This window comes from Myodes glareolus, chromosome 25, assembly GCF_982192425.1.
Source record: "Myodes glareolus chromosome 25, mMyoGla1.1, whole genome shotgun sequence".
NCBI lineage: Eukaryota > Metazoa > Chordata > Mammalia > Rodentia > Cricetidae > Myodes > Myodes glareolus.
In genome coordinates, this window is record NC_142050.1 from 38,979,887 (window position 1) to 38,996,134 (window position 16,248).

The 16,248-nt window shown below is 42.8% G+C and overlaps 1 protein-coding gene across 12 annotated transcripts in view; it reads left to right on the forward strand.

Moving 5' to 3' along the window:
* Positions 1-16,248, forward strand: part of Mgam (maltase-glucoamylase) — a 161,078-nt gene that overhangs the window by 141,889 nt on the left and 2,941 nt on the right. For 10 of the 12 annotated variants that reach the window (XM_087901696.1, XM_087901703.1, XM_087901702.1 and 7 more), the window contains 19 exons: positions 16-112; positions 882-994; positions 2,367-2,492; positions 3,551-3,679; positions 3,934-4,044; positions 4,346-4,408; positions 5,698-5,832; positions 6,266-6,353; positions 7,738-7,876; positions 8,082-8,215; positions 8,346-8,380; positions 8,471-8,587; positions 8,961-9,109; positions 9,743-9,827; positions 11,011-11,067; positions 13,215-13,339; positions 14,270-14,358; positions 15,348-15,388; positions 15,884-16,057. In XM_087901696.1, coding sequence (XP_087757822.1) covers positions 16-112; positions 882-994; positions 2,367-2,492; positions 3,551-3,679; positions 3,934-4,044; positions 4,346-4,408; positions 5,698-5,832; positions 6,266-6,353; positions 7,738-7,876; positions 8,082-8,215; positions 8,346-8,380; positions 8,471-8,587; positions 8,961-9,109; positions 9,743-9,827; positions 11,011-11,067; positions 13,215-13,339; positions 14,270-14,358; positions 15,348-15,388; positions 15,884-16,057 — 2,007 coding nt within the window. The remainder of the gene's footprint in view (positions 1-15; positions 113-881; positions 995-2,366; positions 2,493-3,550; positions 3,680-3,933; positions 4,045-4,345; positions 4,409-5,697; positions 5,833-6,265; positions 6,354-7,737; positions 7,877-8,081; positions 8,216-8,345; positions 8,381-8,470; positions 8,588-8,960; positions 9,110-9,742; positions 9,828-11,010; positions 11,068-13,214; positions 13,340-14,269; positions 14,359-15,347; positions 15,389-15,883; positions 16,058-16,248) is intronic. The other 2 variants (XM_087901700.1, XM_087901707.1) reach the window with 2 other exon arrangements.

Here is a 16,248-nt window from a genome sequence, read left to right on the forward strand (position 1 = left end):
CCCTGTATCTCTCAGTACAAGATGAATTCCTATGGTGTCCACCCTTACTACATGGGGCTAGAGGAGGACGGCAATGCCTATGGAGTCTTCCTGCTGAACAGCAATGCCATGGGTAGGATGAACCTGTGTCCCTTATTATATGCCAGTCATTTTTGCTTTGCATCAGAACGTATTTGACTTGGACTTTATCTTAAGCCAAAACTAACATCCGTGGGTAATAGGTTCTTTTTTCCTGCTTAGCACTCATTTTAGTCTAGAGACTTATTATTGCCATGTTTATTAAACTTTTATTTGGCAACAATTACAAAAGAAGGCGTAGCCAAACCAAGTGTGTCCCGAATTCCTGGGGGTCAGCTGGAGGTAACTGGCTATATTACTTGAATTACTGTCAAGCTATTGGGTTAAAATACTGCCTCTGGCAGAATGAGGGTGAGAATGTTTTTTATGCCATATAAAAAAGGGGCATAGAATCAAGTTCAAGGAATACATACTGTAGCTACCGATGAAACGAATGTGACTTATAGTGGAATTAGTAGCATTGTATTAGTGGAATTTTGCTAGTTTGTCGACAATGTTTCATAGTGGGAAGCCATGGGAGGTGGCCACTGAGACTCTTAATGCTACTTTGATATTTCTTATGAATTTTATACTGCTATGAAATAAAAGCTATGATAATTAAAAACTTCAGAATTTTAAAGCTTCTAATAAGACTCATTAAAGGGATGGGATGCTGATGGCTTTTGCTCCTCCGTTTTATGTTGTTTTAGTAAAGAATGTCTGCCATCAATGTTCAAAAATGGGAGCAAGAGAAATGAGACTTTCTAGTCTAATCAGGTAACCTGAAGGCTTCTGTCTTTGCTGATATTTTCTTTTGTTTTCAGACGTGACATTCCAGCCCACGCCTGCCCTGACATACCGCACCACAGGGGGAATTTTGGATTTCTTTGTATTCTTGGGGCCAACTCCTGAGCTCGTCACTCAGCAGTACACAGAGGTAGGAAGTTCATTTGATTGACAAATATTCATGTTAGCAGGCTCTCTACTCCCAGTCGTGAGTTCACTAGTGTAATTCTCAAGTGGCAATTACAATTGTTGGCTTTCTCAGAAATGGGAAGGAATATCATAGAACAGGGAGCAGTGCATGCATTCCAACACCATTACACTACAGCTTCTCTGACGGTTGTGGCATGGCAGGGACACTTGTGGCATTAGCGGTGATGGTGGTGAGTTTAGTGGTAGTAGGGCAAAATGGTGAGAGAGATAGGAATGAGAATGTTGACAGGAGAGTTAGTGGCGGTGGAGGAAATCTTTTTAGAGTGATAATGGTGATGGAGGTGATGCTTGCATTCATGAGTACAGTAGTGATGGTGATGCAGTTAATGAGAGTGGAGCGGATGGTGTCGTTAGCGCTGACGATGACAGTGATATCAGTTGATGGAGAAGGGTCATCTGTCTATGTGTTACTTACATTGGTTAATAAAGAAACTGCCTTGGCTTTTGATAGGACAGCAGCTTAGATAGGTGGAGTAGACAGAACAGAACTGTGGGAGAAAGAAAGCAGAGGCAGGCAGTCACCATAGCTCTCCTCTCCGAGATGGACTCCGGTTAGACTCATCCCGGTAAGCCACAGTCAAGTGGCAATACGTATTAATAGAAATGGGTTGAATCAATATGTAAGAGCTAGCCAATAAGAGGTTATAACTAATGGGCCAAGCAGTGTTTAAAATGAATACAGTTTCCGTGTAATTATTTCGGGTAAAGCTAGCCGGGCGGGTGGCGGGAAGCGGCCCGCAGCTCCTTCTACAGAGTGGCACCCAATGTGGTAACTAATCCACTTAAAAACCTTATCAGTCAGGGTCTTAATGGTCAGAGAGCAATGCTGATGGTATTTGTCGTAGTGACAATGTTGCTGTAGATGAGGAAAGGTTAACTATGGTGGTACCCCAAACAAACACCATCAGCTAGCTGCCACATGCCAGACCACTTCACAGACATCAACACATTCACTCCTTATAAAAACCTTGTAAGACAGAAACTACTCTGGTCCCTATTTACGAGAGGGAGAAAAAAGCCATTAACTTTCCCTGTGGCCCACAACTGCCAGAACTGGAGGTCTTTGTGAACTTTGGGATTTTGTCTACGGAGTTTGTGCTCATAAACCACTGCACTGGATTTCACTTAAAAGTTAGAGTGAAGCAAGATTTTTCAGAATGGCTCAAAAATAAACTGGAAGCTGCCAGTGTCCCCCTAATTTCTTTCTAGAGTTCAATTTGTTGTATAGTTTTTGGGGTGGCCAAATATTCCTCTTCTTTCTGTACAATCCCGCTTCTCCTGAGAAGTACTAATATTTTCTGTCTGTGTTCTAGTTGGTTGGTCGGCCTGTGATGGTACCCTACTGGTCCCTGGGATTCCAGCTGTGTCGCTATGGATATGCGAATGATGCTGAGATCGCCAGCTTGTATGATGGCATGGTGGCCAAGCGGATCCCCTACGTATGTACATGTCACAGTGTCCTGGCGTCGCAACCTTAGAGTTAAAGAAATCTCTCTGTGTGTGAATTTCTGAGATTTTCCGGGAGGCTCTACAAGTGTATAAAGTGCTTAATTACATCACTGAGCCTCTGTACAGGCTACAGTGTAGGAGGTGGCCTTGATCCCAGGGATCGTAGAGCACTGTGAACCCAGACACACCGTGAAGACCTAGTACTGAATCGAGGAAGTCTGTCATAAGGTTTTTTTCATAAGAATCAAAGATTTCTTCAGTAGTCGTTATTCTTGACTAGGGAGCAATGAAACCAAGTTAGCCAGAGCACTGTTTGTAGAATTCGTGCTGCTTCCCACTCTCCTCAGGCCCTGAAGCACAGCTCTGATGAACGCAGGGTCCTGGTCTCCTCATTTCCAGAGGGAATACAGGTGGAGCCAGCCTCCCTCACTCGAGGGCAAGAGGCTTCCAATTGGACTGATCTAGGGAACTCGCTTTGCATATTTAATCTATTTTATCTAGATAGTGTTCTGTTCTTTATATTATTTCGTTCAAGCAATATAGGTCATAAGATACATCACACAAATGAGAAAATTGTGTCTGGTTACACTCCATATTGCTTCCCCATTGATACTGCATGGTTTTGCTTTGTTTTTGCATTGATTTCCAGCAGACTTATTGTCCATACTCTATTAGTCCATGATTTACATTTTCTATGAACAAGAACCACTGATTCCAGGGTCAACCTGCTAGGAAATTGCCACAACCACTCCAGACAGTTCTTATGTACATTTATAACAGTCCTTACAGATAGGAGTTATCACTCATCTTACCTTTTTTGTAGTTGATGTTGTTGTGGGATTAAATATTATTTTCTACTTTTTCATGTTGGGTGAAGTCACACACACACACACACACACAAAAAAAAAAAAACCACCAACAACAACAACAGAAAATATCCCAGAATCCAAACCCATAGTATGACATAGTTAAGTCTGGGGAAGGGACATTGTCTTCTGGAGCCTGAACTGGTCCCACAAGTAGACATTGCTTCTTTGTGTCCTCCCAGGACGTGCAGTACTCAGACATCGACTACATGGAGAGGCAACTGGACTTCACCCTCAGCCCCAAGTTCTCTGAGTTTCCAGATCTGATCAATCGCATGAAGGCTGAGGGGATGCGGGTCATCCTCATCCTGGTTAGTCCTTGTTGAATGTGTAGGCTGTTATTGGTACAACAGATGGGATTGTGTGGGGATTGCTTAGAGCGTTTGTCCTTTCCAGTTCTTGGAGAGAAATAGAAGTCAGTTTTTATAAGTGTATTTCTTGGGAGTCACAGAAACTCTACAGTGCAATTCCAACTGGGGATTTCCCATTTTCTATCCTGTCTTTTTTTTTTTTTTTAAATCATCTTCTGTCTTAATTTTCTACCTACCTTGTGCTCTGATTTCAGGACCCAGCCATTTCTGGCAATGAGACACAGCCCTATCCTGCTTTCGAACGGGGTCTGGAGAAGAACGTCTTCATCAGATATCCCAATAATGGAGACATTGTCTGGGGAAAGGTATGAGCTCTGTGTTGATCCAGCCAGACTCACACTGAGCCAGAACTACTGTTAGCAGTCTTTGGAAATGTTGATTTGGGGGCCTGTTATGTGTAGTTCCCAAAGAAGTGGTTTTCTTACTTTTTTTTTAAATTTTTACATTTTGGGTTTTTAGTTAATATCTGCTGAAACTATTTTCCTTTAGGAAAATTCTCTCTGGCAACTATTAGCACTAGATCCTTGGCTTATAGTTCCCTAAGAAATTATTTATATGAACATTTATTTGTTCAGGACATGTTTGTCAAGTCTTTTCTCTCCATAGGTCTGGCCTGATTACCCTGATGTTGAAGTGAACTCCTCTCTAGACTGGGACATTCAAGTGGAGGTAACAGGCACTTTGAGGATGCTGGATGTGGTCAGGGTTTCCAGGAAGAGGCAGCCATGTCTAGGATACTAGATGTGTCTACACTTAGGCCAGACACATGAGAGAAAAATTCACTTAGCAGCAATGCTCCTCCTGTCAGTCTGCGATCCATTATTTTATGGTTAGCTATGTTTTACTTCAAGTTGTGATGTTGGTATTGTTGACCATAGGGTTGAAGATACAATGTGCTCAGGTTTCCTGCCCATAGTTTTTTCTATGTCACAATGACAATTTCAAATGCAAAGCGGTCAATTCCTGAGGGCTGTGGACTCAGACCTGGATGCTAGCTCTGACAGCTCCCAGCCTTTGTCCTCAGTTATGGGATCCTTTTCTCCATGTATGTTTATGATCACACACCGGCTGCTCCATGTCCACACCTTACTCCGGCACCGCCCTTCCATCCTGCACTGGGCCTCTAGACTTTCCTTTTCCTTTTAGTTCCTAGTAGTCTCATATTACTGATTTGCTTTCTTCTGTGAACAGACTTTTTAATTTAATGGAAGAAATTAACCCAGGTTTCAGCCCTAACAGTTTTTTCCTCTTCATTTGCATTTGTTACTTGGATGAATAACTTTACTGACACAATTTGCAGAAGAAGCATCAGACCATCCCTCCTTTTGATAAGAAGTTTAAACAATGCAATAAGTATGCCTGTTCATTTTCCTGAGTTTTTGTAATATACTTTTCATCAGTGTGTACATGGTTAGGAGGTAGCTGTCCTCGACCTTCAGTATATGCTGGACCTTTAACTCTTCTTAACAATGGTCAATTGAGGGACTGGAACGGGATCAGTATGTGCCGTCGGAAGTGAAAGACAGTCCTAGTGTACCAGACATGAGTTATGGTTTAGCTAATGATGAGGCTGGCATATATGTGGTTTCCAAGATACAGCTGAGATCTAGAAACCCTGATAGATTCAAGAATTTTTCAGGTAAGGCATCATTCTGGACACAAGCATAGAGGGTTTAAATTTAGGTTTTATCCACACAAATCAAAGGACCTGTATGGCCAGTCCATTCCATACAATGTGGGTGGTTTCCAAACTCCTGGGAAGGAATATTATTTGTGCTTTTTGATCATTACTCTAAATATTTTTCTAATAAGTCATGAATGTTATCTCACACAGGCTCTATCCAGATTTTTCTCTATGTAAACTGTGGAAATTTAAGAATTTATTAAGTTCTTGGTAAATGACTGCTTCTTATATAATATATTAATTTAAATAAATTGATTATATTTTAATTTGACAGAAATACCGAGCTTACGTGGCCTTCCCAGACTTTTTCCGTGCTTCAACTGCTGAGTGGTGGAAGAAAGAGATTCAAGAACTCCATACAAACACAGATAATCCAGGGAAGAGCCTGAAGTTTGATGGCCTGTGGATTGTAAGTGTGGTTGGATCTGTCTATGCATGCATGAGTATGGATGTGTTTGTGTGTATATGTGCTGTTTTTAGCATGTGGAGCCAAATCATTGGGCAAGGTGATAATAATTCCCAGTAAGAGATATCAGACCTAGCAAAATGCTGATCATCAAATCAAACTTAAAATTGTCCTCAGCATAGTACATGGGAACCTGTCTGAAGTTCCTGCTGTGAAGCCCCCACAACAGTTAGTGGGAATTCCTTAAACCAGTGTTTGTCCCAATGGAAGAAATGAAATGATCTAGCCAGTCATGTTGTGATTTTTTGTTCTTTCTAGCCTGTGCATCTCCAGTTGTTCACGATCTTCTCTGTGCAGCATCTATAGCGATGCTAGAAAGTGTGGCCACTTCTTTGTTCCTGCATTTTAAAACGATCCATAATCTTGCTATTTGTAGGATATGAATGAACCTTCCAGCTTTGTGAATGGGGCAGTTCCTTCCGGCTGCAGGGATGCTACTCTGAACCATCCTCCCTACATACCACGTAAGGACCATGGGATCTCTTCACTTGATGTGCAGTGGCTGGAAGAAAGATGAGTTTAGCATCCTGGGGTTTCCCTGACCATCAAAGACACATCCTCACCATTATTGTGGTTAAATAGGGTCTAAGTCCAAAGCACATCAAATTATCCAACTGGAGATGTTAGAAAATCTTTTGACTTTTTCCAGAAATCACTCAGAGGTGATAATGTGTCTGTGGTGTGATTACTTAAAGAATTCTTTTCCACCAATATGAGCAGAGAAGTAGCTTTCCCTTTGCATGGAGCTGGTGGACTTTGATCATGCACATTTACAGCTTAGTTCCATGTACTATGCCTTTTCTGAGTTGTGTGGCCTTTCGTAGACATTGTAAAAATCTAAATTTCCTGAAGGGCAAGAATCAGATAACACTATTTATTCACAGAAATATGATAAGAAAGATATGAAATAATTGGTGTATTGAAATCTTATGGGACTGGAAGGATGGTTCAAAAGTTAAGAGTGAACACTGTCCTAACAGAGAACTCATGGCAGGAGACTCAAAACCACTGATAAATCCAACTCTAGAGTATTGGATGTCTTCTTCTGTTCTGGTTGCTGCAGGCCAGGCATCCCTTCTCTCTTCACACACACATACACACACACACACACACACACACACACACACACACACACACACACACACACACACATATAAAGTACAGCTTGTACTAGAACCTGCCCCATAGTGAGTACTTGACAACCTGTATTCTTCCCCCACCTCCAGTTTATTCAGTGATTTGATGCTGAAAATGCCTTCAGTCACGTTACTACTGAGAAAAATCTCTTGTTCTTGTGCTCATAGGAAGAGGGATGGGACTCAGGCAGAGGTCTTTAGTCTTAGTGTCTTCTAAAAGGAAGTCAAGGTCGATCTTCCACCTTCCTCCCTCCCTCTCCTTCTCCTCCTCCTCTTTCTCTCTCTCTCTCTCTCTCTCTCTCTCTCTCTCTCTCTCTCTCTCCCTCCCTCCCTCCCTCCCTCCCTCTCCCTCCCTCCCTCCCTCCCTCCCTCTCTCTCTCTCTCTCTCTCTCTCTCTCTCACACACACACACACACACACACATACACATACAAATAAATAAAAGTAAATCTCTTAAGGAAACTTGTACAAGAACCTTCCCCATAGAGAGTACTTGGAAACCTGTATCTTCCCCAACTTCTATTTGCTTTAGTGAATTTGATGCTGAAAATGCCTTCAGTGACTCTGCTACTCAGAGAAGTCGCTTGTTCTTATGGCTCATGGGGAAAGGAGTGGGATCCAGGCAGAGGTCTTTAGTCTTAGTGTCTTCTAAAAGGAAGTCAAGAATTGAGGGTCAAGGCTGATCTTCACTGAAGTTTCATTATTTCCTCAGATTTGGAAGCCAGGGACAGGGGCCTGAGCAGCAAGACCCTGTGCATGGAGAGCGAGCAGATCCTTCCAGATGGCTCCCGGGTGCGGCACTATGATGTGCACAGCCTGTACGGGTGGTCCCAGACCAGACCCACCTACGAGTGAGTGATCCCCTGCTTTGTCCAGCTGATGGCACCATAGGGACAGTCAGTGATGGTTTATCTTCCACTTTCCATACTAAGGGCTAAAAAGTAATCTATAGCTATAACTTTGTATTTATTAAGCAAACATTCTATAAGCATGTGCCCACACACTGTGATTGGAAGACTTAAACAAGGTACCATCACTTCTTGTTTCCCTATCCAGAGCTGTGCAGGAGGTGACAGGACAGAGAGGGATCGTCATCACCCGCTCCACATTCCCCACTTCTGGACGATGGGCAGGACATTGGCTGGGAGACAACACAGCTGCCTGGGACCAGCTGGGGAAATCCATCATTGGTATGTGGGTTGTGCACAGGGCCCTCTGCTGGTTGTGGGTGGGCTGGGGAGTGAGTAGGATCCTTGGTGTAGGGGGAGGAGGAGGCAGAGAATGATGCCTGTCCTGACCCTGCTGCATCTCTCCTTGCAGGCATGATGGAGTTCAGTCTCTTTGGCATCTCCTATGTAAGTGCTCTTGCATGCTCCCCCTCCCTAAGAAGGTGGCAGAATCCCCCAGAAAGCACCAAGAGCTCACTTTGCTCTTTGTTGTTTCAGACCGGAGCAGACATCTGTGGGTTCTTTCAAGATGCTGAGTATGAGATGTGCGTTCGCTGGATGCAGCTGGGCGCCTTTTACCCCTTCTCCAGGAACCACAACACCATTGGGACCAAGGTGGGGCGTCAGCTTCCTCACTCCATTATGTCACTGGAAGGGCTCCCTCGGCTGTTGAGAGCAATCCTGCTGCCTGTGTTCCCTGGGACATCTTTAGATGATGGGACATCTTCTCTCTGAACCATATTCTTCAGTATTGTCTTGATAATTCTTTATGTTTAGGAAGCACTTTCCTATATGTTCCACACAGATTATCTTATGAAGCAATTTTCCTGAGAAAGCTGCATTTGTTTTCCAATTACTAAGAATATCTTTAAAGTTTCATGCACCATTATGTTTACCCAGTTGTGCAGAAATGATTACAATAAGCTTTCCATGACTGTCCCTTGAGAGATACATCTGGGTTCTAAACACTCTTCTTCTTTGCTTGTAGAGACAAGACCCTGTGTCCTGGAATTCAACCTTCGAGGACATTTCCAGAAGTGTGCTAGAGACCAGATACACCCTGTTGCCGTACCTCTACACCTTGATGTACAAGGCCCACACAGAGGGCAGCACAGTTGTGCGGCCTCTTCTCCATGAGTGAGTGTCAGACGGGAATCCTGTTGAACAATGAACAATTCATTTAGCCTGCAGGATGGGAGCTGATACAACAATTCTTTTGCATTGAAGGCCTCAGTTCTATTTGTTCTGAGCTCTACAAGCAGAGAGCATGCTTTATTCCCCCTTATAACTTAATTTTATACACAACACAGGTCTTGGACGGAAAGGGTTTTTTTGTTTGTTTGTTTTGTAACAAAGAATATTTTTAAATGATGCAACATAAAATACCATAATTTCTTTCTTATTTGGATAGGTAAAGATCATTTTATCTGTTTTAGTTTATATAGACCCAGACTCAATGCATTCATATCTTTAAGATGGCTGTTCCGAGGAGGAATTTGAGGGATGAGGGCCATCCTCATATTAAAAATGTACTGTGCTGAAAGAGAATGCTGACATTTTCTGGAGCCAATATGCCTAAACACCTTCTGACGTTTGAGAGAAGTGACTCGTAGGGAGTGTGGTCTATATGACCTGATCAAACTAGAGAGAATAAGATGTTGCAGGATTTAGCTGTATTTGTGGTTTGAGTTTGGACTTGATGATTTCTGTAGGGTCTTATGCTGGGGCCTTGTTGGGATCTGATTGAGATACCTCAATTTCTCTTTGTAGGTTTGTGTCAGACAATGAGACCTGGAATGTAGACAAACAGTTTCTGCTGGGTCCAGCCTTCCTGGTCAGCCCTGTGCTGGAGGCTGTGAGTATGGAGACCTCAGAGGGTAGAAGGATGGGTAGGAGGAGCCCAGCCGTTAGGTCAGGTAAACATGGAAAGGAGAAGGCTTTCCCTTGAGTGTCCTGAGGTATCCCTCATTTCACTTTTTTAAAAAAATTTCTTCTTGTAATTGGACCAAGAAATGTTAAAAATTGTACTAGAAAGTGAGGTGAAGCCAGGCCATCCATGATACCCTGGAGCCAGAGTGCAGTATCCTCCTATAGTAGGAAGGTCTACCTCTTGCTTCTGCTAACGTGGACTCAAAGCTAAATCCTCACATGAAGGTTTCCTCATGAGTGTGTTATCTTTCTTTACATTGCCCCACCGATTTGGGATAGATGGAGACAAAAATTTTCTCTCCCCAGTAATGGACAAAACTGTAATAAATACTTTTCTCTTCAACCACCCTTATTCCACCAATTTTTCTTAGAACTGTGTAGAATCAGCCCGAAGTTCTAGTAACTTTCTCAGTAAAAATAACCACTTAGGTGACCACCCTCAGATTATCTGAAGTTATCCACATGATTCTCCAAAGGACAGTGAAAAATCTAAATAACCTTGTGCTATATTTGAAGATCTAATCTTTCCCCTATTTAGTAGTATAAGGGGTTTGGAGTTAGGTAGGGACTTTAGCAAAGAATTCATTGCAAGCTGTCAATCCTTTCACCATTAAAATAAGTTTGTTGAGCCAACTGCTTTGCAGCAGTTTGGTCAGCTCACTCCTGCTGAAAAGCTCTCTGTTTGCTTCCTTATGTAAGAGACCCTGTAAGCAGCTAATGCCTTTAAAAAAAAACTTTCTTTGAGAATGACTGGATTTCTGGTTAAAGATTGGCTATTTAATATTCCTCATATCTTACTGTTCCTAGAAAAATTTCCTTTTGCTCCCGTAGCGAAACAAGGGTGTTTGTATCTCTAGAAATGAACTGGAGTGTTTTAGTAAGAAAAGGCTAATTGAAGTTGCCCATTCCCAGGGGCATTATGGGGGGCATTGGTTAGGAAATTTTCTGGTTAAAGAGAGTAGGAGAAAGGAGACTCCCTGTTGTTGCTGATCTCAGGGTCGGGAGACTCAAGGCTACCGCTACTGTTGTAACTTCTTTTCTGCATGCATTGACTCCTCCGTCCTAGACAACAATTCCACTACTGACACCTTGTTTGTGTGTAATTTCAGAATGCCAGAACTGTCGAAGCGTACTTTCCGAGAGCCCGCTGGTATGACTACTACACAGTAAGTTTCCTAGATGTCTGAATAGCCTGTCAAACAGTAGAATACAAAGTCCTTGTATCTGACAGATCTCGCACCAAAAGCCCTGGAAACCATGTGTGGTTGTTCTGCACACGCCATTTATTTCCTGTGACCCCTTTTCTCATCTCCCGGTGGGGTGAGAGCAAGGCCAGAGAGCGGAAGTGGCCAGCCTCTCATCCAGTGCCTGGCTCACTGCATGTTTTTCACAAGGGAGTTGTGTCTTCCTGTATGTCCTTACTATACACAGTGGTGACTAGACACTTCTGGAGATTGTGCCATAAACTAGTTTCTGCTTCTGTCTACTTATTAAATATCTACTCAGGGGTTCTCAACCTTCCTAGTGCTTCGGCCCTTTAATACAGTTCCTCATGTTGTAGGGACCCCCAACTATAAAATTACTTCCTTTGCTACAACATAATTGTAATTTTGCTAGTTGTGAATTGTAATTTAAGTATCTGTGTTTTCTCATGGGCTGAGACAACCTGTGTAAAAGGATCGATTGACTCCCAACGGAGTCGTGACCCACAGGTTGTGAAGTGCTGGTACAAATACTCAAGAACAGGTCCTCTCTGTAATTACCTAATAAGTAAGCTCTCAAAATCATATCCAGAGGGTGCATTTTCAGTTCTAACAGAGCCACAGGGGCTCTCTGTTGCACACATCTGGGCCGTAGTGATCATTGAAGATGAGCTGGGAGGACAGGCCTGGACAGGACACTTTATAGGTGATCTCTTGAAGGACACATATGAGACAGAGCTTAATTATTAAGGAAGAATGAAAGGAAAGGGAATTCTTGCCTTCCTAGTAATACACCTCCTTGGACTTTCTGAGGAGAGCGAAAGCCAGAAGAATAGAAGGAGAGCCACACACAAGCCTCTCTCATCCAAGGATATCTACTGGATCTGGGTGAAAACAGAACAAGCACAAAGGAGCTTCTCTGTCCAGGACCACTGAGTCATTTCCTGCTTCTTGGTTGCTAGCTGGGTTCTCTTAAAGGTGGAAATGCACTAATATTCAGCTATGTGCTCTCAATGCAGCACTGGGGCCCTGGAGGGAGAGGGCAGCTATTTCCCTTAAGTGACCTTTACATTGTCTTGAATTTGCATGTTGGCTATCCAGTATTTTAATAGCACTTTTGAATCTGTCAGGGCTTGCACTAGAGCTAAGCAGGGAGACGCTCAGTGTACATAGCTTAAGGGGAGGGTTCCTCACTGGAAGGATCGTCCTGCAATTTGAGAGTGTGGGCTTCCTTAAAGTCTCCACCCTAGGCATCCTGGTTGGAGTCCCAGCCTTGCCCAGGTGCAAAACTCTCTACTGAGTTCTAGGTATTGGAATGGTGGGTGCTTTTCCATTTGGGGCTAGCAATATAATGATGAGCTAATATTTACCTTTCAAAATTTTTATGGGAACACATTGTGGAATATGGAGATAGGCTGCTACTGTCCTCAAGTGGGCAGAAACAATGCTGCTTAACATCAGAAAGGACAGGACCAGACTGCTGAGTACCATGGCCCAACCCTGTAGCCCTAGTTTTTAGGTAGGCTGTGGCAAGGAGATTGCTTGAGTCTATCAATTCTGGGCTATTATGTGCTATATGAATTGAATGTTCCCATGAAATCTGACAACAGTATGGTTACCTTCTTGGAGCAGAGGCTCATCAGGTTGCCTAAAAGGACCAAACCAGGTCAAGTAGGGAAAAACACAGTATAGCCTCACAACGAATAATTATTTGACCCAAACCATCAATAGTACCAACACCAAGAAGCCCTGTCATAGTTGAGAAGATATGGAAGGATTTGAGATTTATGACTCACGTCAGAATACAACTCTCACACATGAAGCAGGATGCAGCTTCACATGTGGTAAGATAAGGATTGCCACAGGAGGAAGATAAAGATGCCACATGAGGCAAGACAAAGGTGTCAAACAAGACAGACTCAGTCAAAGATAAAGGCACTTAAATAAGTCTTTTCGGATGCTTTCTAAGGGGCAGGTGAATGCAGAGTTTATAGCTGGTATGTGCTGAATAGTGGGGACCAGGAGACAAGTCCAGGAGGTGGTTGGGGTGTCTGCTAAATGCACTACTCAGTGATGTGCGCATCCCTCATCATCTCTCTTTTGTTCTGCAGGGTGAAGATATTAATGTAAGAGGCCAATGGAAGACCTTGCCAGCCCCTCTGGAGCACATTAATCTTCATGTCCGTGGGGGCTACATCCTACCCTGGCAGGAACATGACCTGAACACCCAATTGAGGTGAGTGGGGAAGGGGAACTAGGGTTCTGTTTTGCATATTAATGAGCTTAATCATATGTGATCCCTTGAGTATCACTGTGAAATCTGAAAGCATTTTCACTGAATAATTTTGCATTTTTGTATTTGAACTTTTAAAACACTCTGGATTCTGAACAGTTTTCATTCATGGTTTTAGACTGAAGTGTGTAAAATTGCATTTCTAAGAAGTGACATTTACAGTAGAAGCCAAAATTGGAGTAGTCATAATTCCTATTTTTGGAACCTTGCATTTTCTCCTTAAGAATAAGCCATTGCTGGAAAAATTTAGCCATGTGACAACTGATACCTGAAGTTGATTTTACCTTTAAAACTTTTAGGATCTCTTGACCTAAGTTCATATGTCAATCATCAATCACTAGCATCAAACAAATGCTTGCTGCATGCCTAGGACCATGCCAGTATTGAGAACTTTGTTTCATGTTTTTCTGTCTTTCTTTATCAAAGAGAAACACATTCACTTGAGCTGAGTATCACCATCATCTCCATTACACATATGAAGAAGTGGAGGCTTTATGAAGCTATGTGATTCACTGAGTCACGGGTCCAGGAAGAATATGGGAGTTCATGTGGGCCTCAAGACTTCACCCACTTGTTCCCTGTGTTTTAGGTGATGGGGAAATGAAGGAAGCCAGATGTGTGCTTTTAATTTAAGAGCCTTACTGGACCATTTCCCTTGATGCTTTGGTGAAGTCCTTCATGTAGGATGTGCAGTGGTCCAGCCTTCTCTGAACTCATATAGTCTTGCAGAGGTCCAGCCTTCTCTACAGGCATATAGAGCCAGTTCTCAGGCTTTCCTGAGAACCCACTCTAAACCTCAGGAAGCACTACCTTTTGCTGCTTTGTTCCTGTGACTGTATTTTTAGCTAATGCCTCTCTCCTTTTCCACCACAGCCGTAAGAAATTCCTGGGCCTTAAGGCTGCCTTGAATGACGAGGGAGTTGCTGAGGGCTGGCTATTCTGGGACGATGGGCAAAGCATTGGTGAGTAGGGACTGACTGGGATTCCTGGCCACACCATGGGCAAGGTTCTTGATTGTCTTAAACGCCTACCTTTCAGCTGAGATAAACTTTCATGAGATTTATGTACATTCTCCAGCTACCCGATTAGTTGTCATAGAGAGACGGGCTACATGGGATGCTTATATGGGGGCCTTTCCATCAGGAGTGTGTGACAGTTGGTAAACTCCTAGGAGGGAGGAGGGTGGCTCAAGTACTCCTTACTACACAGTAGGACTTTTAGCCACGAGAGTCCCTGCAGCTCAACAGAGCTGTAGGCACAGGCTGCAATGAATACTCAAAATGTCACACGGGCATCTGAGAGAATGAAGTCTATTTTATTTAATTTATATTCATTTAAATTTACACAGCTGAATTTTATGGTGCCTTCTGCTGTGGTTCCAGAAGCCAGAGGTTCCAGCAGGAGTGGGGAGTTAATGAGAAAGAGGCCAGCACTGAAGAGGCAGAGGAAGCTGCCTTTCCCACACACCACGCTGCCAAACACCATTCTTTCCCAGATGTTTTCTTTTTAAGTTTTCTGGAGATCACATTAAAAACCACCTATTACCACTCAAGATAAAGCAAGGCAGCAGTCAGTGTTTTTACATGTGTGGGTGTGTGCTTCTAAACAAAAAGAATCTGGAAATTCCAAGGCGACTAGGGAGATGTTGGGACTAGTAGACTATGAGAAAAAGAGACTTATGCCAGGGCTGGGTGATTTTTGTATGAGGTAGCTAGCTATTAGACAAGTGCATCTACATACTCACTGCAAACATTTGTGTCCATTTGGCAATGGGTGTAGAAACCAATTTCCATTGAGAGAACTTCCATTGCAAAACTGAACTCATTTTCAAGAAGAAAAATAAAATAAAAATAATCCCATATAACCCAAAATAACTTTCAGCTAAGACAAATCAGCAATTAGAAGCCACCACACAGGCCCAGCTCACAGCTGTCCCTTTGTCTGTTTGCAGATATAACAAGATACTACTTGGCCAGGTTTTTTGTCAGCGAGGTGAGTGTTGACTGAGTCCTAGAATTTCTTCATTGCTCACCTTTTTTTTTTTCCACCAGACCTCAGGGGGAATTTCCTATGTTCCCAGAAAATTTTTTTTGATTGAACTTGTCCATGTCTATTAGTAACTTTTCAGGGTACCATTTCTCAGGTGGATAATCCTTCTGTGTAATCTGGCCCTCCTTCTGATGCAACTTTAAAGGCTCTGCACAGGCTGTGACCTTTCTATGTGTAGAATATACACTTCTTGATACTTGAGATTTGTAACTTACAGAGTTCAAGGCCATCTTGGCTGATGGCGGTCCATGCAAAGTGAATGGGACAAGGTAGCAGGGGACGGAGTGCTGAGATCATGGTTTTCACTAACTGGGAACATAAGATATCGACTCAGGCTGTCTCATTTCATGATTTGCATCTATGCCTTAAACACGGTTGAGAACAAAATTGAACTAATTTTGATTTTTGATTCTTTCTGTTTTATTTTCAATTTGACAGAATACATTGGAAGGAGAAATTATTTTCAACAATTACATCAGTGGCACGAATCCTTTGTACCTAGGCTACATTGAAATCTGGGGATTGGGCAGTGTTTCCATTACCAGTGTGACCGTCTCTACTACAAACAATGCTAATTATATAATCCCCCCTGACTACAACACTGAAACCAAGGTTTGTGACTACTGGAAAACCCTATGGTATTTCCCACCCACCCCCACCAAATGCTTTGCGCTACCCCTCTCCTACTCCCTGCTGGCAGCCACTGTGTTCACTGCCGTCTATGTACAGTGTGAAGATAAAGCAACATCCATAGTTTATCATTTGAGTTAAAAATCTAGTTGCTTACTTTCTATCATCTTGTC